Source organism: Dromiciops gliroides, chromosome 3, assembly GCF_019393635.1.
Source record: "Dromiciops gliroides isolate mDroGli1 chromosome 3, mDroGli1.pri, whole genome shotgun sequence".
In the NCBI taxonomy this organism is placed as follows: Eukaryota; Metazoa; Chordata; class Mammalia; order Microbiotheria; family Microbiotheriidae; genus Dromiciops; species Dromiciops gliroides.
Window position 1 is genome coordinate 55,855,551 of NC_057863.1, and position 23,243 is coordinate 55,878,793.

General features: G+C 41.1%; 1 protein-coding gene across 1 annotated transcript in view; it reads right to left on the reverse strand.

Annotated features, from left to right (window-relative positions):
• Positions 1–7,168: 7,168 nt before the first annotated feature.
• GRK7 (G protein-coupled receptor kinase 7) overlaps positions 7,169–23,243 on the reverse strand; it is a 39,517-nt gene continuing 23,442 nt past the window's right edge. Inside the window, exons 3-4 of the mRNA XM_043995243.1 lie at positions 19,178–19,452; positions 7,169–9,831 (exon numbers count right to left, since the gene is read on the reverse strand). Coding sequence (XP_043851178.1) covers positions 9,495–9,831; positions 19,178–19,452 — 612 coding nt within the window. The 3' untranslated portion in view covers positions 7,169–9,494. The remainder of the gene's footprint in view (positions 9,832–19,177; positions 19,453–23,243) is intronic.

A 23,243-nucleotide genomic window follows, 5' to 3' on the forward strand; every position in this document is an offset into this window, starting at 1 on the left:
TGAAGCCTGGCTCTGTTACTTCCTACCCATCTGACCTGGGATAAGTCATTTAACCTCTCCAAGACTCAATGTCCTCATTTGTAAAATAAGGGGATTGGAATATATCTCTGAGGTCTCTCCCAGTTCTAAGTCTATGATCTTATGATATTCCCTGAAATCTTCTTCAAGAAGAATCCTATTCCTGCCCCAATACTATCCTTGTATCCTTTTTTATTTTCTTTTTCCATATGGTACAACTGATTTTTGTTTTTGCTTTTAAGTTTTATGCAGTTCTACCTGCTGTGTCTCTGCTCTTCTCTATAAATGAGTAGTTTCTATTCATCTCATTGACAATAAAGGCATAAAGTGAGATAAGACAGTTGAAGGTCGGTCAGTCAGACTCCACTTTTGTTGATAAGCCCAGAATAATGAAAATTGTTCATCTTGAAACCTTTGTAACAATTCTCATTTATTTGTGGTGCGCTGGGGAGGGTAGAGGAGAGATAGACAAAGATAGCATACGGACAGCCCAAATATCTCATTTCAGTCAATAGTGCCAAGCTTGTTTTCCACTAAATGGTTGGCTCAGGTATATGTAGTAAATGTTTAACAACTGGCTTTTCATTTTAAAAAAAATTGAGGGGCAGCTAGGTGGCGCAGTGGATAGAGCACTGGCCCTGGAGTCAGGAGGACCTGAGTTCAAGTCCAGCCTTAGACACTTAACACTTATTAGCTGTGTGATCCTGGGCAAGTCACTTAACCCCAATTGCCTCACCAAAAAAAAAAAATAAAAAAATTGAGATCTCCCTCTTTTCTCTGTCCTGGATATAGAAGAAAGCAAGTTGCAAAATGGCCAAAAAACAGACAGCTTGCTGTAGTGAGGAGGGCCCAGGTGTCCCCCCACTGAATTATGAGATCCAGTGTCATTGAGAAGGGCCTGGACCTGGAATTGGGACTTGTAAGGTTGATGAAGGTGAACTCAAGACTAGAAAATTCTTCAGATTTAAAAGCTTTATATCATAGGTCAGGTGCTTTCCCCTCAAATAGCCTTTCCCAAATTGTATTCTGTGGAAGTCTAATGTTTTGGGTGATGCCAATAGGGCATCTGTGAGGAAATGTCAAAGGAAGTAATCATTTTAAATATGAAATGATGAGGTGTAGTGGAAAACAGCAGAGTAGAAAGATCACTGGACCTGGAGTCAGAAGAAACTAGGGATCGAATCTTACGTCTGATATTTGTATATGTCCCTTTTCTTCTTAGAATCTCTGCAAAATGATGCAGGATAATAATTGACCTGCCTACAGTACAGAATTACTATGGGTCATTAAGAAACTATACTTGTATCAAAAATTCTTGTTATATGTGGCGATTTTCTATGTGGAAAATAGGATTTATTTCCTATTTGTAAGCCATAATTCTCCCCTCCAGTGCCACTCCATTCCCCTACAGTTTATCTTGGAGGCATTCCATATTCCCAGGCCTCTCAGGCCAGTATTGATAGATTCTGCCAATATATTCAAGCCCCACAATGTTCTGTAGCCAAATTAGATTGGGAAACACAACCCTAGGACACACAGTCAAGCTCTAGGTGGGTTGGGTGAAGGCTGATGAATGGGTTATAGTCCCACAAGAAAAGCAGGAGGACAATTGCTTCGTAATGCTTGTTTTGTTAAACTGTTGCTTCACCATTGTTCACTGGCTTACAGGTTATGACAAGTGAAAAATCAATATTCCCTCCTCCTTCCCTCTGTTGGTATTTGCTGTAATAACATTCGCCAAGAGCCAGTCTGGAACACATAATTCAGTACTGCTGTAACTTTCCACTGGCGGGCAAATGTAATCAGAGAATTTTAAGGCCCCCAATTTTTCAGCTTGGTGAAAAATGAGGTTTTGAGAACATGAGGCAGGGAGGGAGACTTTCAGAGAGGGAAGGAATGAGTGACTTGGGTTCCTGAAGTATTAAGCAACTGCTGGTAACCGTCCTGTTTGCCACTGGAACCTTACAATGCCCCAGGGGATTTGTGACAGTTATCCAAAGGGGACAGTGAGAGGCGGGGAGAGAAAAGATTCAGAAACCCCGGATTTGGATTTCCTAGTCCTGTGAGGAGCAGGGGGCAAGAGCAGGGAACCTCCACTGTGTCAATGATAACCAAGTGCCAAGCATCAAGAAAGGTTTTCAAAACAACTCTCCTCCCCATCCTCCCCATCCTCCTCCCTCCAGGGGGCTTGGCTCATTGTGCCGGCTCATAACCATTCCCCTCCTTTTTGTCCTCTCCCCCCTTCCTCTTTCTTCTCCTCTTCCTCTATTTTCTCTTTCTCTTATCTCTCTTCCTCTGGGCTTTCATTCCTCCCCAGGGAGAGCTCTGTATCTGATCAGATGCCATGGGGAGATAGGAAGAGCATGGGAGACCAAGTTCCGGTTCCTGGGAAGCCAGTGGGAGTGTATCTGCCAGCATCTCCCTCCCTCTGCCCCCAAGCAAGAAGACCGTACAAATAAATACACAGGACGGGTATGCAAAACAGAGAAAAAATGCCCTGGGAAATGGAAAGAACCTGGAGCTGGAAGTAAGGAGACCAGTTCCAGACTCAGGTGTTTGCCTCTGTGGGCCCTGTTTTCCTGATTTGTAAATAGAGGAGACTGGATAGGGTGATATTTAAAGTCTTTTCCAGGTTGTAGGAAACCAGGCCCATTGTTGGTGGAGCCAACACTGGTCTAGTCATTCTGAAAAACAATTTAGTAGATACCCCAAAGTTGCTAAACTATGCATGTCCACTGGCTCGATGATACTACTACTACTACTAGGCCTATACCCCAAATAGATCAAGGAAAGAGGAAAAGGACTGATGTGTACAAAAATATTTATAGGAGGTCTTTTCATAATAGTCCCAAACTGGAAACTAAGGAGAGGCCCATCTATTGGGGAATGACCATGTTGTGGTGTATGACTATAATGGAATATTATTGTGTCATAAGAAATAATGGATCTGGCCTCAGACACTTACTAGCTGTGTGACCCTGGGCAAATCACTTAACTCTCTTTGTCTCAGTTTCCTCATCCGTAAAATGAGCTGGAGAAGGAAATGGCAAACCACTCCAATATCTTTGCCAAGAAAATCCCAAATGGGATAACAAAGATTTGGCTACAATGTGAATGTAGATATTGACTCCCCCAAGAGCCCCAAGATTCAAAATATAATTCAGCCTCATTCGGATGAGGAATTGGACATGCCTGAAAAACAACGGAACAAAATGGACCATTTGAGAGGAAACAGATTTCTATTAACTGATGCAAAGTGATATGAACAGAACCAGGAAAATCATTTATACAGTGACAATATTATAGAGAAAAACACTTTTGAAAGACCTTTTAGAACTCTGATCAATGTGATTATCATTATCAAGTACAAAGGATTAAAGATAAAACATACCATTCACCTCTTGCCAGGGAGGCAGTGGATTAAAAATGCACAGGGAGACAAACATTTTTGGATGTAGCTAATGAGGGAATGTATTTTGCTGTGTTATGCATAGTTGTTATGAGAGTTTTCACTTTTTTTTTTTCGGGGCATGAGGATTCAGTGACTTGCCCAGGTTCACACAGCTAGTAAGTATCAAGTGCCTGAGGCTGGATTTGAATTCAGGTTCTCCTGAATCCAGGGCCAGTGCTTTATCCACTGAACCACCTAGCTGCCTCCTGTTTTCACTTTTTAAAAATTATTCAATGGGGAACAGTGGGAGGGAGAGATAATAAATGCTTACAAAATAAATAAATAAATAAGGCTCTCACCGGATTTACCATTCTGGAATTTTAAAATAGTGTATAATGCCAAAAATACATCTATTTGGCTTTGAAATGTTTTTGGCAAAGTGGAAAAGGTAATTGGAGACAGATTCAGAAGACATGACTTTAAATCCTGCCTTAGAAACTTACTAGCTGTGTGACCTATGGCAAAGCCTTACTTCTAGAATAAACTTCAGTTTCCCATCTATGAAACAGATGTACTAAATAATCTTTGTGTTACACACCTCACAGGTTTTCAGGAGGAAAGCACTTTGTAAACCTTTAAAAGTTCTCTATGTATGGAGTTTTTTATTCTTAGGCATATATTACAGCAGGCATGCCCATAAAGCCTTATTCAGATAGCCCATAAAAACAGGAGATGGTGTACCTCTCTGAGAACCATAAGGCTCCTTTGTGGCATGCTACCTCTACATTTTAGACACTAGGAATATGTTGTTTCCCTGATCTTTCTGGAAACTTTCAAATGCCACGCTTGTACTCCCAAACTGATTCTGCTGGGCCCCCAATACCTAGCAGCACCTGATTACAAGATCAGAGATAGGAAATTGATTAGATACATCTGATGGAGAACCTATCCCTTCCCTACAAAACCCTTGACCTTGAGCCTTGGTGAGCTGCCCTGGTGTGAAGGTGATTTTATTTTATTTTATTTTTCCTTTTCCTTTCTTTTTTTTTGTGGGGCAATGAGGGTTACGTGACTTTCCCAGGGTCACACACCTAGTGTCAAATGTCTGAGGCCAGATTTGAACTCAGGTCCTCCTGAATCCAGGGCCAGTGCTTTATCCACTGTGCCACTTAGCTGCCCCTCTGAAGGTGATTTTAACCCAGGCATCCTGAGCATCAAGTGGAAGGGATTAGAAAGAGGGTGGTGCCCAAATCCTAAAACATCCTTCTTTATCCTGCCATGGTGATGACCATCATAACCTGAGGTGGCCAGCTGTATTCTCTCAATGCCTTTGTTCCCTGATGCCTCCTATCCAAATTTTGTTTTAGGCCTGCAACTTACCTTTCAAAATATTTTTATTTTGTTTTGTTTTTGTTTGGTGAGGCAATTGGGTTAAGTGACTTGCCCAGGGTCACACAGCTAGCAAGTGTGAAGTGTCTGAGGCTAGATTTGAACTCAGGTCCTCCTGAATCCAGGGCTGGTGCTCCATCCACTGCGCCACCCAGCTGCCCCCTTTCAAAATCTTTTAAAAAATTTTTCAATATAATTATATGTTTTATTTTGCGCAATTTAAAAACAGGATTTGGAGAAGTCTTTAGGCTTCCATAAACTGGCAAAGGGCAATATCTTTGACACAAAAAAAGTTAAGAACTCTTGCTCTAGGCATCACTTCTCTAATTCTTTTGTAAAATGGTCTCTAAGTTCCACAAATTGCTCATAAGGACAGAACATTTGATTTACTTCCTTTGTTAGAAACCTGAACTCTTGGACATCTTTGGTAGTATCATAATTACTGCCTGACACTTTGATATTCTGCCGCTACTTAAAATATGGGACATAATAACTCACCCTTCTATTACTGGGTCCCACCCAGAATGGAAACAGAGAACAATAATAAATCAAGTCACTAGATTAAGGAAGCAGCTTTCTTAATAAGCACGTGTTAGGGGGCAGCTAGGTGGCGCAGTGGATAAAGCATTAGCCCTGTATTCAGGAGGACCTGAGTTCAAGTCCGGCCTCAGGCACCTGACACTTACTAGCTGTGTGACCCTGGGCAAGTCACTTAACCTTTATTGTCCTGCGAAAAAAACCACCCCCCCCAAAAAAAACCCAAGCACTTGTCAACTGACTTTTGTTTTTTTTGGTTAATAGGGTTGGCCATCCTTGATTAAAGATGAGTTTTCCCCCGAAAAATGGGCAACCCATTCTTTGCATATAAAGCTTTGGACACAGGTTTGAAGTTGTTTCCAACAGTAGAAGATTGCTTGTTGTTACTGTTGATCCTTCCTTTTCGAAAAGGACCAGTGATATCAGGAGGATGATGTCTTGACTTGCAAGTGAATTGGATTTAAGTGAGGCAGGGCTGTGCAAAGTCATCAGCCTCACTCTCTCCTCCAGAGTCACTGGAGTCCAGTGGCAAGACATTGGTCAGGACTGGCCATGGCCCCAGATGCAGTGGGAGACCTTGGCCTTTTTAAGGTAAGGTCTTTCCGGGACCAGGATGTAAAGACCCTAGCAAGAAATAAAGTAATGACACATGGCCAGGTCAACAAAAATGAGGGGAAATAACTGGCTTGTTTCCCCAGGTACAGTGCTAGTTCCCAAGGACTGGTATGATGTTTCATAATTCATCTGTGTTATCTGCCAAAACCCTACCCTGATATTTTACTGAGACCTAAGGTGACCTGAGTTTTCTGAGGTTATGCCATTGAAAGGCAAGCTCTGACAAAATCCTACCAAGTTGGCAAAACTAAGAGCATATGTCTGGTGATTAAATGCATGTTGGTTATCCAAGAACCAACCTAGTCAAATTTTGAGAAGCTCATTCCCAGAAGCCGGCTAATAGGAGGTGGCTCCCTATCACTTCTCGGATTCAAAATAAATCTGTCATTCAAAGCCCTTCCTAACCTGGCCCTCTCCTCCTTTTCTAGTCTTCTTTTTCTTTGTTTGTTTTTTTGTGAGGCAATTGGGGTTAAGTGACTTGCCTAGGGTCACACAGTTAGTGTCAAGTGTCTGAGGTCAGATTTGAACTTGGGTCCTCCTGAATCCAGGGCCAGTGCTTTATCCATTGTGCCACCTAGCTGCCCTTTCTTTTTTTTTTTTTAAAGATTATAAAAGTATTTTATTATTTTTCAGTTACATGTAGAGATAGTTTTCAACATTTGTTTTTATAAGATTTCTTTTTCTAGTCTTCTTACACCTTACTTTTCTCCTCCCCTCCCCTCTCCCCTAGTACTCTGAGATTCAGTGACACTGGCTTCCTGGCTGATGATCTATCAAAGCACTCAGCTCTGGGCATTTTCACTGCCTGTCCTCCATGCCTGGAATTCTCCTCCTCTTTATCTCTACTTCCAGCATCCACACCTTCCTTCCAATCTCAATTAGTCCTCCTTAATGTCAGGGCCTTCCCCCTGAGACTACACCCAATCTATCCTGTATATACCTTATCGGTACATATTTATGGGATCTCCTTCATGAGACTGAGTTCCCTGACAGCAGGGTCTGGTTTTTGCCTTTTGTACTACCCCCATCACTTAGCACAGTGCCTGGTTCGCAGCAGGTGCCTACTGAATGCTCACTGATGATGTGACACTGACTGTTTGAATAGAGGCAGGAACTATGTGGATGAAATAGGCATTTCTGAAGTATTATATGCCAGAGAGCACCTGGGTGCAGTTTAGCATACAAAATGGGTTTAATAAAATGAATTTTTAATGGGTTCATTACATTTATTTAATTCCACCGATCATGAAATAGGAATTCTAGGACATGACACACAGATTTACACATGAAATTTACAAAGCCAATAAAAGTATACATGAAAGGTCTAATTGATAGATATTGCTGAGTGTGGTTTAAAAAAAACATCTGCAATAAAGCTAAACCTGGAGGCCTCTAATTAATGGGATATTCTGGCTAATGTTAACCGAGCTCTAACCAGAACCGCCCCCCCCCACACCCACACACATACACACATACACGCCAATTCTTTGGGTGGAAATTTCCTTACAAATGTACATGTCCCCTTTCCTGATGATAACTGCTTACACTTTATGGTTTGTGCACCTTGATCCTCACAACAACCCTATGAGATAGGTGCTATTATCACCCCATTACAAAAATGAGGAAACTGAGGCTGACAGAAGTTAAATGACTTTTCCAGGATCACCCAGCTAGTAAGTATCAGAGGTTGGATTAAAATTCGGGTCTTCTTAACTCCAAGTCCAATATGGAATAACATGGCACTCATTCTTTGGTGATCTAGGCTCCAACCATGGGTCCAAATTATTCCTCTGGACATCAATTCTCAAGCCATAGCTCTGTTAACTTAGATAATGGGAGAGATTGGGCTGAAAGTGCATTGACCCCTCAGGATATGCCCTGAAATCTGTTTTGGTTGGTTTTTCATTATGTTTTCAATAAGGGTGTGTAGGTTTCCTTGTCATCTGTCTCTTTCCCCTAAAGATTGAGTGTGAAAAATGGGTTTTGGTTAATTGGGTTAAAATTTATCAAGATCCCGAGGCTGCATTTTTTGGAAAGTCTTAGACAACTTACAGGGCCAAGTTTTAAAAACAAACAAACAAAATGTCTTCAGTCTATCTATTCTCACAATTTGGGGATTTTTAGAAAAATCTGTATGTCGGTATGTTTAGGAATATGGACACATTTTCTGGATCTCCTCAGATCTTGATTTGAGCCCCAAAATATTTAATTTAAAGAATGAAGTTTGGAGACCTCCACACAATGCCAGGGCTATGAGTATAATATACATGCAGGACTATCAATTAGCATTTGGAATTCACATTTCTATTTGGTCAATGTCTGAGTTCCTCCATTTTTCTTTTTACCTCTTTGAAGTCAGAGATCGCTATACTGGGAAGATGTTCAAGGGAAAGAGACTCTGCTAGATACATATCAATTATGTTCATTTTCACTTAGCCTATAATTATTTAGAACAATACTCTTTTAGAAACTGAGAATTCATTGTCTAAATTCCAGACTGAAGATTTAATTAAGTAGCCAAAACAATGAATTACATGCCTTACCTCCCAGGGTTGTTGTGAGGACCAAATGAGATAATATTTCCTAGCACAATGTCTGGTACATAGTAGGCACTATGTAAATGCTACCTGTTATTTTTATTATTATCACATCACATAAGATCTGAATTTGCTTTTGTTGGAAAGATTTCACCTATCTTAGTATTTCCTTAATCCACAGACCTACTGGATGAAAACATTTTTGCCTTCAAGGGATTTTTAAGTTAAAATAGTGAATTATTTAAAGGATTATAAAGAGATCTGCCAATGCCATTGAAAAGTATTCTATAATCTGTAATATTAAAAAGCTTTAGCTTTAAACATTTTTAAAAAAATTTCTCTTTTTAAAAGGCAAGGTCAGGAATTTCTCCTCCTTTAAAGTCTTTTTTTTATTTAAGCTACACTGAATAAGGAAAACTGAAAGATGAAGAAGGAAAACAAAACAACAAAAAAATGATTGTTTACCAAGAATTGCAAATGGTCATTTTCAGAACACACCACAAAGTTCCATTCTCTGTCTCAGGGACTTTGCGTAATTCACAGGGACATGACGGTGGAGTGCTCCTACTTTTAGTTTATCAAAATAAACCCAAATGTCCCTTTTCCTTGTCTTCACTAAAAACTGACACATCATTTGACTTTGTGAACCCCAAATCAAAAGAATGCCAGGTGGTGGGGGAAGGGAAAAAGCATTTATAGAGTGCTTACTATGTGCTCAGCACCTTACAACTTCATCTGTAAAATCAGGAGTCTGAGGATGCTAGACTCTGATGTGGAATTCTACCTCAGACACTATTGGCTAGATCACTAAGGAGCAATTGTGAATGCCCTCAGACACCTGTAACATGTGGCTACTGTAGCTGCTCTACCCATCTCACAGATTTGCGAAGAGGTGTTTTGCAGAGCTCAATGTCATTTACAAATGGAAACCCATTGTTAGGCTTCCGATTGATCGAACTCTAAGAGATTTTCTTAGTGTCTGAAGCATTCTGGCTTCAGGTCAGGGCTTACAGTAACACACACACCCCAGACTTGGCTGAGCTACCATTTGCACAGCCTGACAATCTATTGGGGTCATTGAGTTCTTCAAATAGTCCTGTTTCTATAATTTCTTCTTGCCAGGCTATAGGAACCGCACCTGTTGCAAAATTTTTAAAGAACTTTCTATCTTTTTCGTCAAATTCGACCCCCTTGACCTCAGAGAAGTCTTCGATATCGCCGATGTCTTTGGCATACACCACATTAGGGTCTGGCACAAAGGGGGGCTCGATAAGGCCAGCCTCCAGACGGGGGAAGTTGATTGTTTTGAAGAAAGCATGTTTCCTGGGATCGTCGCCTTCTTCTCTGTAAAGACAGGAGACAGGCAGCTGAAATTTAATAAAGCAACAAAAAGGAGCAGTTTTGAGAAATGAGTGCATTCAAAGAGCTGTCTGATCTTCCATCAACATGGATTGGGTTTCCTGTAATGCAGAGGGTGGAGGAGATCTGGCATCTTCCTTCTTACTGTAAGGGAGTAAGATAAACAGAGAATGAGAGCCTCTGAGGCATACACAGCTTTAATGCACAAACTCCTAAGTGAATGAAGAGTTAAAAGATGAATGGCAAAAACAATGAATGCTGCTTGGTGTACTTTTTTTGTTTTTCTAAACAGCAATTCTAGGATGTTGTTTGTGCCTATGATGCATTGCCATAGAAGCAGTGAGTCATGGACAGGCAATTATCATACCCAAGGCTCCAAGCAAGATTGTATAGTTCCTTGTTCCTGATTGTTTCCCTCCTATTCCCAGACTGTTAGCTTAGACATTGGAGGCTTGTGAATAAACAACAAGATTATTTTCTGCTTTCTCATCTGTTCAGGATGGCACCAGACCATGCAACCAATTATATCCTTTAGAAGACTTGGGCCACTTAATAACAGAATGGAAACTTGTCTAAAATTTTTTAAGTGCCATTCTCCCTGGAAACTGGGGGAAGAGATAAAACCTTCTTCGAAAGTTGTATCATCATAGCCACTCAGCTTTGAGTCATTTTAGCAACATTTATTGAATGTAACAAATCAAGTTATTATTATTATTATCATCTTTTTTTTTTTTAGTGAGGCAATTAGAGTTAAGTGACTTGCCCAGGGTCACACAGCTAGTAAGTATAAGTGTCTGAGGCCGGATTTGAACTCAGGTACTCCTGATTCCAGGGCTGGTGCTCTATCCACTGCACCACCTAGCTGCCCCCTGTCATCTTCTTCATCATCATTTTGGTCTCAGCCTGTGATTTCATCTATGCAAAGAACTCCTGACATGGAAACTCCCTCCACTGATGCACACATACATCTCACAGGGCTTGGCATAGGAGTCATTTAAAGGTTTATTGATTGATTGATCAGTGTAGGGCACAGAGAAGCTGACTGACTTACCCAGGATCCCAAAGCTGATATGTTTCAGGGGCAGGATTTGACTCTAGGTCTTGGACTGCATGCCTGACCCTCTATTCACTCTTCTTCTTACTGAAAAACTGAATTATCTGTCTGTCCATCTGTGTCTATGTATCTTTCTATGTTTCTCTGCCTGTATTCGTACCCATGTGTTTGTCTATGTGTTTATTCTCTATGTGTCTATGTGTTTGTCTATGTGTCTATTTCTCTATGTATCATTCTGTCTGTATATGTATTTATACCTATATCTATGTGTTTGTCTATGTGTCTATTTCTCTATGTATCTGTGTCTATCTGTCTATGTATCTATACATGTATCTATGTGTTTGTCTATGTGTTTATTCTCTATGTGTCTATGTGTTTATTTCTCTATTTCTCTATGTATCATTCTGTCTGTATATGTATTTATACCTATATCTATGTGTTTGTCTATGTGTCTATTTCTCTATGTATCTGTGTCTATCTGTCTATGTATCTATGTGTTTGTCTACATGTCTATTTCTCTATGTATCTGTGTCTATCTGTCTATGTATCTATACATGTATCTATGTGTTTGTCTATGTGTCTATTTCTCTATGTATATCTATGTATCTATGTGTTTGTCTACGTGTCTATTTCTCTATGTATCTGTGTCTGTCTATGTATCTATACATGTATCTATGTGTTTGTCAATGTGTCTATTTCTTTATGTATCCATGTGTCTGTCTGTCTATCCAGCTCTCTGTCTACCTATCTTTATGCTGATCATGATGATAATGTTGGTTGTGGATTCCTTTCTCCCAGACTCATACTATCAGTAATGGGATGGCAAAGATTAGAGCACTACAGACTCTTCCCAGGTTATGTTGTCCACTCTCTCAACCACTATGTGTGATGGATAATCACCAGGCTCTACCTGAATCCCTGACAATCCACTGCCTTTCTCCATAGCCTGTTCTAAAACGTTGAATGCCCAAATCTGCTTCTTGGCCACTTTCCTTGGCTGGTCACCAGTTCTGTCCTGCAGAGGCACAGACCACAACCCCCACCTCCCACATGAGGGCCCTTAGAGACAGTTATCTAGTCTATGCTTAATATTGTATATGGATTAAATGTGTACAGCTTTCTTCTCTGGCATGACTTTGAGACCCCTTGCAAACCTGGTTGCTCACTGCTGGAAATCCTTCTGATCTATAAAGTCCCCATGATTTTCAGGAATAACAATAATTGATACTTATACTGTGCTCTAGGTTTGCAAAGCTCTTTGCATCCATTATCTCATTTAAACTCCATAAAAACCTTCTTAGGTAGGTGCTTACAGGTATTCTTATTCCCATTTTATAGATGAGAAAACTAAGGTTCAGAGAGATTCAATGGTATGCCCACAGAGACACAATGCCGGAAGCAGTATGTGCACTGATGCATTGTATTTAAAGATGGAGCACCCGTGATTCTCTCCTGCCTCCTTCATGCACTACCTGTGTGACCCTTGCCAAGTGCTCTCTCTCTGGTCCTCACTTCCTTATCTGCCAAAGGTGGGGCTTGTATGAGCCAGTCTCTTCCAAATCTAAATTTCAGAGGTGAGAGTCAAACCTAGTGAGGTCTGACTTCAAGTCTACCGAGAGGCATCTGAAGATGCATTCCTTTGGCACTCAGAAAAATAGCCGTGATAGTGATAATAGTCCTGACCACTGCCTGCAGCTCTCACCACCCACCCTTGAAGTGGAGACAGAGGCCTGGCCTAGTCCAGGAGACCAAGCAGGAACCAGACTATATCACCTCTGGATGTTCTGTTCAGCTCTGTGTGTCTATGGAATGAAAAGGGGATGGGGATGTGGAATCAGACTCTTTCAAGGTAAGTTCCTTCTTTTGTAGTAAGAGCTTCCTGGTGTGACTCAATTAAAAAATGAGCCTGCCTGTGACTAATCTCATTCTAATGAAAATTAACCATATTTTCTGATGGTATTTTGTCTCACTCTTTTTGCCACAAGATAACAAATATATCAGGCCAATATCTTATACTATCCATCAAAAGAAGCACCAAATTTAAAAGGCACTTTAATGTAAAATAGAGACATCTTTAAAACAACTAGAGGTGAATGGAAGGATTTCAGACCCATGATTTTGAGGAAGATTCATGACCAAATAGGGGATAAAGGAGATAAACAGAACTTTATATGATTTTTTAAAAGTTTGCACTAACAAAACCAATGAGATTAGAATAAAAAAAGAAACTGGATTGGGGAAAATCTTTGAATCAAATGTACCTCTACTGTCCAAGATGTTTAGGGAATTGATTTAACTATATAAGACCAAGAGCCATTCCCTCATAGATCAATGGTTCAAGGACATGGAGAGTTTTGGGAAGATTTATAAATTGATTAAAAACCATATGAAAGAAATCTTCCAATTAATAACATAAGAAAGAAAGCTTAAAATAACTGAATTGTGGAAATATATTTTCATGATTGCACATATATAACCTATATCAGATTGCTTAATGTCCTGGGGAGGGGAGAAGTGAAGGAGGGGACGAGAAAAACTGGATCTCAAAATCTTATAAAAAATGAATGTTGGGCAGCTAGGTACCCTGGGCAAGTCACTTAACCCCAACTGCCCTGCCCCCCCCCCAAAAAAAGATTCTACAAAAATGAATGTTGAAAAAAAACACCACCACAGCTGAGTTCTCACCTTATACCCAGCAGATTAGCAAAGATGATAAAATATAAAGTCAATGCTGGAGGGCCCATGGTAAGGCAGGTTCACTGATGGTGGGACTGTGGATGGATCTAACTATTTTGGAAAACAATTTGGAACTAAATGGGGAAAGTGATTAAACTATTTACACCTCTCTGATCCAATAATACCACTGCTGGCATATACTTCTAGGAACTCAATCATAGAAAGGTCTCATTTATCCAAATCTTTACAGCAGCAGAGAGGTAGCATGGTGTAATCAAGGACTGATCTTAAGAGTCAGACAGACTTGGGTTCAAGTGCTACCTATGGCACACGTTGACTATTCAAGTACCTTGAGCTAGGTTTGGCAGCTAAATGGACCAGTAGATAAAGTCAGGAAAACCTGACTTCAAATTCAACTTTGGACAGTTACTAGCTGTGTAACTCTGGACAAGTCACTTAGCCTTTGCCTGCCTCAGTTTCCTCAACTGTAAGATGGGGATAATAATAGCACCTACTTCCCAGGGTTATTTTGAGTGAAAAATTGTAAAGCCCTTAGCACAGTCCCTGCCACATAGTAAATGCTTAATATGTCCTTCCTTCTTTCCTTTTCCTTTTCTTCCTTTCTTTCTCTTTCTCCTCCCTCCCTTCCTTCCTTCTTCCTTCCCTCCCTCCCTCTCTTCCTCCCTGCCTTCCTTCCCTCTCTCCCTCCTCCGTGGGCTGAACCCAAATCAGGAGTCCCAGAATGCAATGCTCTAACACTTTTCATATTTTCTTCTGACACCCCCCCACACACACACATACACACGTCAGGATCCAGTGAGCCAAGAGAGCAGCAGAGTGGCCACCTGCTGGGACCTTCTCTTAGGAAGCTCCTTTCGTTTCCACCCTGGAGCTTAGTCAGGGTCCTGTACTGAGACCTTCCTTCTGGGGCTCAGGGTGAGAACCTCAGAGGATTTTTGCTTTGCTGTGATGCAAGTGGAGGGTCCCAAGTCCCATGGAAACCAAGTGGGCTTATGGACCGCACGAGAACGATTAATCCTACTGGGGGTCAGGGGGAGGCCCTCTGGACTCTGGCCAGTGTCTGGAGGAGCTGGAGACCCCCACCCCTCCTGACAGCAGGAACGAGCACTTTCTTCCACCAGAGGTCAAAAGTATGCACGAGGAGGTTTAACTGATGTAGCTAGAGGTAGCAGAGAGGCTTGGTGTTCTCGGAGAGCTTTACAAGACTAATCTTAACATCAGGAACAGCCAAACAAGGCACAGACTGGCCAGCCTTCCCCTTCTGATAGCTCTAGGTGTAGCCTCTTCACTTCTAAATCCACATTCCCACCCAAACAAGGGAAATCCCAAACCACTTGGAGGTTCTGCCTTTCTCAGAATGTCCAACTAGATTGCAAGCTTCCTGAGGGAAGGGCCTCTCTCCCCCAGCTAGGCGGGGGGCCCTGCCCACAGTAGCTATGTGAGAAATGCTTGCTGAAGATGAGGACGGAGCCAGAGAAGGACCCTCCTCGTCTCACCCCCATCTCACGTGTCCCGCTCATTGCTAAGCTCTGCCTCAGAGATGCTCAGCACGGTTCTGTTATGAGGTAGTCCTCAGGGACCTTGTTGCTCTTGGACCAGTCTCTGGCAGCTATGTGCTGGGTGTTTTTTTTACCCATCGCCCTGAAAGTTTGGTTTGGCACGAAAAGGAGAAGCTCTCAAGAGAGGCAGCATGTTGATCATGACCCAGGGGGCCAAGGAGAAGATTTCTCCTGCTCAAGAATCCAGCAGAATGGGCTTCAGGGAATGGAAGGCTCTCTCTCCCCATTTAGGAAAATCATGCTGAGATGAGAAATTGGTCGCTTTACATATTAACTGAGGCCGGAAAGCACCTGCTTATGTATGAAGTCTCCCCTTGAGTATAATGTGTGGCCAGTCAAGCCCGGCCCAGATGTCGGCATCATCTGGGAGGCTGTGTGTCTTGGAAGCACTTCTATCAAAAACCTCAGAGCCCATTGTTGCCCTTAGGAGCCATGTGATCAAAAGATACACACGAATGGCAGGGTAAGCCCGGCTCCAAGCTTAAAGGCTTGCCATCTTTTCTTTGATTGGAACATACCTCAATTAACCCCATGAGGTAGCTGAGCAAGGTGTTAGGAAATATCCCTGGCTTTTCTGGAAGAATAACAGACTGGTCACACAATGAGAAGAGGAACCTATGGAGGACCAGTTTTACAGAAAGCCCTCTCCAAGGGACTGGATTTTTATCCTTATTTTAAATGTTCAAATGCAGCCCAGAGAAGGACACTTGGACCCTGGGCCGAGCCATCTGCAATCTTGGAGTGTGTTCAGGTTTTAGGAAAATGCTCACTTGTGTTTTGTTATTTGAATGAAACTTAAAAAAAAAAAAAGAATCAATGAGGAGTTGGAAGGAAAACGTTGGAGGATGTGTTATTGAGCAGCTGTTATTTATATGCTGTGCTCCCTAACTTCACAAACAGTTATTCAAGAGAGCCATGACAACAGATGCTTTGTAGCATAAAGCTTGGGGGCAAAACTCATGCTTTAGGGTAACATTTTCCTTGAGCGTTTTGTCCATTTTCTATTTTTAAAAAGCATACCACATGAATTTCAACTAAGGAGAACCACAGGATTCGCAGATTCAATTGAGAATGATGAGATTTTATAGTTGGAAGGGTCTTTGGCAATCATTTAATTCAGCTCTCTCATTAGATAGGTTTTAAGAAAAGCAAAGCTTGGGCAGCTAGGTGGTGCAGTGGATAGAGCACCAGCCCTTGATTCAAGAGGACCTGAGTTCAAATGTGACCTCAGACCCTTGACACTTACTAGCTGTGTGACCCTGGGCAAGTCACTTAACCCCACTTGCCTCACGCCCCCCCCAAAAAAAAAATTTAAGAAAAGCAAAGCATTTGAAGCTGATCAGCCATTATCTTCATCACTTTTGTAAGGTCTAGGCTTGGAATTGCTTTCACAACCAAGTTAGGCAATTATTAACATCTACAATGAGGAAACTAGCCTATTCACAACCCTGTTTTTTGACCCAAACCAGTATAAACCCAGCTTGGTCACTCACTCTATTCATTAGACTCACCTCCAGATAACTTTCCTATTTCTTTTTTTTGGGGGGAGGATTGTTTTTTTTTTGGCAGGGCAATGAGGGTTAAACTTTCCTATTTCTAAAGTCTATTCTCAAAGGGCAAAGATTTGTCACTACAGATATCTAGAAGAATATACTGAAGCCTAGGGAGGCAATTCCAAATGAGGAGCACCAAACATATTTTGAGCAATAGCAGCATGGGTAGAATAAAGAATAAACCTCCCAAGGTGACTAATTCAAAGAGAACTATACTTCCTTGGGTATGAAAGGACTACTATATTTGTAAAAAAAAAAAACAAACAGTCACATGATTTTTTTTTTGCAGGGCAATGGGGGTAAAGTGACTTGACCAGGGTCACACAGCTAGTAAGTGTCAAGTGTCTGAGGCCGGATTTGAACCCAGGTATTCCTGAATCCAGGGCAGGTGCTTTATCCACTGCACCACCTAGCCGCCCCCCAGTCACATGATTTTAATGACATAAACCCATAAAAGCATTAAAAGAACCCCAAAAGATGAATATAAACCTTGAAAGCTTATAAAAACTAGAGGAAAATGTTAATGAAGCAGCAGATTGTGGAACTGAATGGCCTGGATGGAGCACAAAAATGCAGATGGAAGAAAATAATAATATGACCACCATCCAGTAAAACTATAAAGAAACAGTATAGAGAATGTAAAGGGCATTGGGTTTGGAAACAAAGGATCTGGATTTGAATCCTGACTCAGGCACTACGTATCTGTGTGACATTGGCTGAGTCACTGGACCTCTCTGGCTTTCAGTTTCTTTATCTTCTTCATTTTATTGAAGAGGCTGTATGAGATGACCCCTGGGTGCTCTTCCCCTTCTAAATCTATTATAAGATATATTTATATAGATTATTCAGAGTCTCAAAACCAATCTTAACAGTAGAGAGAAAACAATTTCATCAAACCACGCTTCTGTAGTGGGTAACCTGAAACATACCACCAGTTTTGTTTATGTTTTGCATTTTACTTTTTTCTTTTTGCATGAGAACTTGAGCTTACTTTATCACTTGGAGAAGCAATAACACTGACACATCCTCTACACCCCACTGTCCTAAGACAATACTTTAAGGATCTGTGGTTTTATCAGGGTAGGTACTCCCTCCACCAAGGCAGATAGCAACCCTTTGATGATTTTCTGGGCTGTATTCAGAAGTTTTTCTGATGGTTAAGATCATTTGACCAGCCCCTTTCACACTTAGTTAGATTGGTCTTTGGGCCAGACCTAAATAAAACGCATCACAGGTCAAGGACAAGGAGTTTCCATTCATCTAAAGTAGCCTTAGTAATTACCGTTAATAATGCTAAGGCTAGTTTCACAGCCTACCTATGTATGCCCAGCAGCATACTTGTTCCCTGATTGACAATATAGTTTGGTATTTGCGTAGTATACAAATGGTTTGAATGACAACCAACAATCAACCAACCAATAGGGATTTGCTACTAAGGGATGGGCATTGTGCTAAATGCTGGAGAAGGGAGAAAAAGAAATATGATGCCTTTCTGTAAGGAGCTCACTTTCTAATAAGGGAGACTACATGAAGCATCATGGCACCCTGAGGGAGGGACAGAAGGCAGCCTGTGCCTGGCAAGTCAAGCCACCACCAGCACCTTGACCACCACCTCCCCTCCGACCCTGAAGACAGCCCAGCATCCTGAGCCCCAAAGCCTTGGGTACAGCCAGCATCCTGGGGAGCAACCTCTTTGGAGATGCAGCCTGGCAACTGTTCCCATGGAGGCTGTGGCCACAGGTGCTGAACACCCAAAAAAGAAGGTTCATGCCACCAAATTCCTCGGCATTGTCAAATGGTTCAACACCAGAAATGGATATTTTATCAGTGGAAATCACATTGAAGAAGAGGCATTACTGTCTGCTTTACTGCTGCACCCTAAGGACCGCGGGATCTTTCCATCTGACTTGTAGCTGAAATCTCCCATGGGGTTCTCTCTCTCATTAGAATATGAGTGCCTTGAGAAGAGAGACTGACATAATTCTATTTGTACCCCGAGGGCTTAAAACAGTGCTAGGCACATTTAAGTGCTTAACGATTTTTTCATTCATGTACAAAAAGATATACCTCTCTATAAGATATACACCTATTCAAGACATACACAGATAGATGGAAGGTAACTTCAGAGAAGGAATGGGGTGGGGCGGGGTGAGGAAGGGGCCAGGACTCCGTTAGCACTGAAAGCCTAAGGCAATACTTTAAGGATCTGTGGTTTTATCAGGGTAGGTACTTCCTCCACCAAGGCAGATAGCAACCCTTTGATGATTTTCTGGGCTGTATTCAGAAGTTTCTCTGATGGTTAAGATCATTTGACCAGCCCCTTTCACACTTAGTTAGATTGGTCTTTGGGCCAGACCTAAATAAAACGCATCACGGGTCAAGGACAAGGCGTTTCCATTCATCTAAAGTAGCCTTAGTAATTACCATTAATAATGCTAAGGCTAGTCTCACAGCCTACCTATGTTTACCTGCTTCCTAAGCGCTGCTCGGCTTTTTTGGCCAGGAAGAGACGACAGACTTCTTTGGCTTCTTCTGTGAAGCCTGGGTGTTGGAATTTGACCTCCTGTTTCAAGGTTCTCTGCTTTAAATCTTCTTTGCTGACCTTTTCCTTGTAATCTTTGAACGGCGTTCGGCCAGCCACCATTTCATAAATACTACACCCCATTGCGAACCAGTCCACAGGATAGGAATAACTTTCTTCTTCCTTCAGTATTTCTGGAGCCATGTAACCATTGGTTCCAGCCTGTAATGAAAGGGAGGGGAAAAGTTTTACAGTTTGGTTTATTTTATGATTATAGTCAACTCTTGATTATTCAAGGACTAATCATCTAATTTGTGCATGCTCCTGGTCCTTGCCACCCTCTGCTTTTGTTGCTCAAATTTGAGGCAACAATTCTACTCCAGGAGAAGAGATGAAACTTAAATTAGCCAATGTTACTACCTTTGGTGGTTCTCCTCCAGGAAAATCCTTGTTTGATATCTCATGGTGGTGTGGGAGTGATGCTAGTTTCTTGAATTCTATGCCACAAGAATAACTTGGGCAGACACTTTTGTCGTCTTAAGATATCCAGGATGGACTTGGTGATGGACTGTATGTCTGTTGTCCAAAGACCAAACCTAGCCAAGGTCAGAGAGGCTCCAAGCTTGTCACACAGCTGGTGTGAGTATAAAATGGGGGTCACATGATAGCACCTACCCCAGAGTTGAGATTTGAATCTAGTCCTCTGCCTATAGCAGGGGTGTAATAAAATCTTGTTCCCTTACATAAATCAAAGGATTGTAGGGTCATAGATCCAGAACTGGATGTTAAATGTTATATTTTTGCCAGTACCACATGTGGAATTCTGGGGGGAAAAACCCTCTCTGTGGTAGCTTCTATGTCTTAAAGAAAGCTGTGACATAGTGGGACACCACAACCATCACCTTCCTTTTATAATCATGCATGGTGAAGGTAATGCATTTAGCATAATAAATTTAATGCTTGGACTACATGCTGGAGGAAGCTTGAGAGCTGATTGTTAAATTTTCTGTGTGAACATTTACATTTCAGAAATTGGTAAATGATAAAAGTCTGGGCTTGATTTATTGTTTTGTGATTTCTAGACTTAAAGTGAAGGAGAAAATGTTAATGATGCATATTAAACTTTAATGTGTGTCAAGCTTTTTTTTTGGTGGTGGGGAAGAGTCAGTTGTTAAACATTTACCATCATCATCATGGTTATTTGGGATAATTTCTTTAAGCAAAGTGAATCAGAACCTGATGAAGACTCTCTTCAAACTTAGCTTTGCAGATCCTCAGACAATGGAATGGATCTATGGTTTGTTTCTGGCCTTCTTATTAAAGCCTTTCCAGTTTGGTAGAGCTTTTGAAAACTCAAGTCACTTCCACACCCAAGTAAAGGATCAGAGTAGAGATACATGTGAGGAAAAAACACTACCAGGAAGAGAATACCCTCCATTATTTTAAAAAGTGGCATTTCCTTGCTATTTTTGCAGCCATTTCTATTTATTAGGAGAGGGTTTGGAGAGAGGGGCACAGAGCAGGGGCATGTAGAAATAAATTTACATATGGACACTCCCAGGGAAACTAGTGATGAGCACAAAATGAGATAAAGGGTGAAAGAGACTTTGGAAAGAACTTGAAATCTAGGTGCAGAGAAGAGCATTCTCATGCAAAAATCCTCCACAACTCTCTGGTTTCACCTCATGTCCAGCAAATTAGAAAAGATGATAAAATAAGGAAATAGTTTATGTTGGAGGGGCTGTGGAAAGATAGTCACCCTAGTATACTGTTGGTGGAGGTCTGAATTGGCCCTACCATTCTGGAAAGCAATTTTTGGTTATGCTAAGAAAGTGACTAAAATGTCTATACCTTTTGATCCAGAGATCCTACTCTTAGGCATATACCCCAAGGAAATCAAAGACCAAAATGAATATTGCAGTGGTCTTTGTGAGAATAAAGAACTGGGAAGAAATGAAGTAGATGCCCACTGATGTGGGAAATGGTCATTAAACTGTAGTGCTTACAAGTGATAGAATCTCACTGTATTGTAATATATGATAAATATGAAGAATTCAGGGAAGCACAGGAAGACTTCAATGAACTGATACAAAGAGAAGAAAGCAGAACCGGGAAAATAATATACATCATGACTTAGTAATAAATTGGTTATAATAATTAATAACGTTCATGAAAAGAACAATACAAAGAAATGGAAGGTGGTATAATGACCCAGCTTGGCCATAGAGAGCTGAGAAAATACACCTCCCTCACTTGGGGAGGGGCAGCCTATAGGTATAAAATACTTCAGATACTGCCAGATGTGGCTGATGTATTGGTTGGTTTTGCTCAGCTCTTGTTTCCCTTTCTTTAGAAATCTTTTTTTCAGGGGCTTGTTGGATAGAGAAGTGGAGAGTATATATTTAGAAATGGTGATGGTATGATAACAAAGGTCATTGAAAAAAATAAGATAAAGAATTTAAAATGACAAGAGTATTCCCCAATTGTTAGTGTGTAGCTGGACATTAATTGGCCCAACAGCTACCACAAATGGAAATCAGGTGGTTGTTATTGTTGTTGTTGATTTGCTTCGGTTGTGTCCAAATCTTTGTGATCCCATTTAGGGTTTTCTTGGCAGAGATACTAGAGTGGTTTTCCATTTCCTTCTCCAGCTTGAGGAACTGAGACAAACAGGGTTAGGTGACTTGCCCAGGGTCACATAGCTAGTAAGTGTCAACTCAGGAAGATGAGTCAGGATTAACTAGAAAATACAAGACAGAAAGATCTAGGGGTGACAAGAGGCATTAGGCTAATGACAATTAAGAAAAATGAAGTCAAGGAACATTAAGTGACTTGCCCAAAGTCACATAGATAGTAACCTTTAAAGCTGGGAGTTGATGCTGGGTCCTCTGACTATAATACCAATGTTCTAAGTTAAAGAACAGCTATTGATCTGCATTGGTAGACAGAGTTTTCACATTGGAAGTCCCTTATAGTAATGATGATCCTGTGTGTGTGTGTGTGTGTGTGTGTGTGTGTGTGTGTGTGTATGAGGCAATTGGGGTTAAGTGACTTGCTCAGGGTCACACAGCTAGTAAGTATTAAGTGTCTGAGGTCGGATTTGAACTCAGGTCCTCCTGAATCCAGAGCTGATGCTCTATCCACTGCGCCACCTAGCTGCCCCCCCCTTATAGTAATGAAATCACAGATCCAGACTAAAACAAAACAAAAATATTCTTTCATTCTTTTGACCAGTAGTTCTCAAACTTTTTGAATTCAGGACCCCTTGACACTCTTAAAAATTGAGGATTCCTATATACACTTAAAAATTATTTTTTAAAATTATTGATGGTCCCCAAAACTTTTGTTTATGTATCAATATTTTCCATATTAGAAATTAAAACCGATAAAAATTAAAAAATATTTATTAATTCATTTAAAATACCATTATATGCTAATATACATTTTTTTATTAAAACATTTTTTAAAATAGTGAGAAGAGTGGTATTATTTGACATATTTTTGCAAGTCTCTTTTATGTCTGGCCTAATAGAGGACAGCTGAATTCTCATATCTGCTTCTGTCTTGCGATATGTTACTTTGGTTGAAGTATATGAAGACAATCCAGCCTCACAGAGATAGGAAAGGGAGGATGATTTTAGAAAGCAAATAAGATCTTAGTATTATTGTGAAAGTGGTTTTGACCTTGAGGACCCCACAGAAGGGTCTCAGAGACCCCCAGGTGTCCCGGACCATACTTTTGAGATCACCACCTTTGATGAAAACTTTTCTATAGGATGCTTTGTGTAGAAGTCTTTGACAGCTGTGAAGGGAAGGAGGAGATAGCCAGACATCTGGGGGCAAGAGATTTGATTGGAGGACACACCCTCTCACAGGCTAATGCACTAGATTCAGGCACTGCCCCCAACAGAGGTCGGGGTTAGCCGTGAGTAACAACCAGTTGATTTAGGTTGCTTGGACTGCTTGATGCCCAAGGCACCCCCTGGTGTTGGATGGTACCCAGCACACACAAG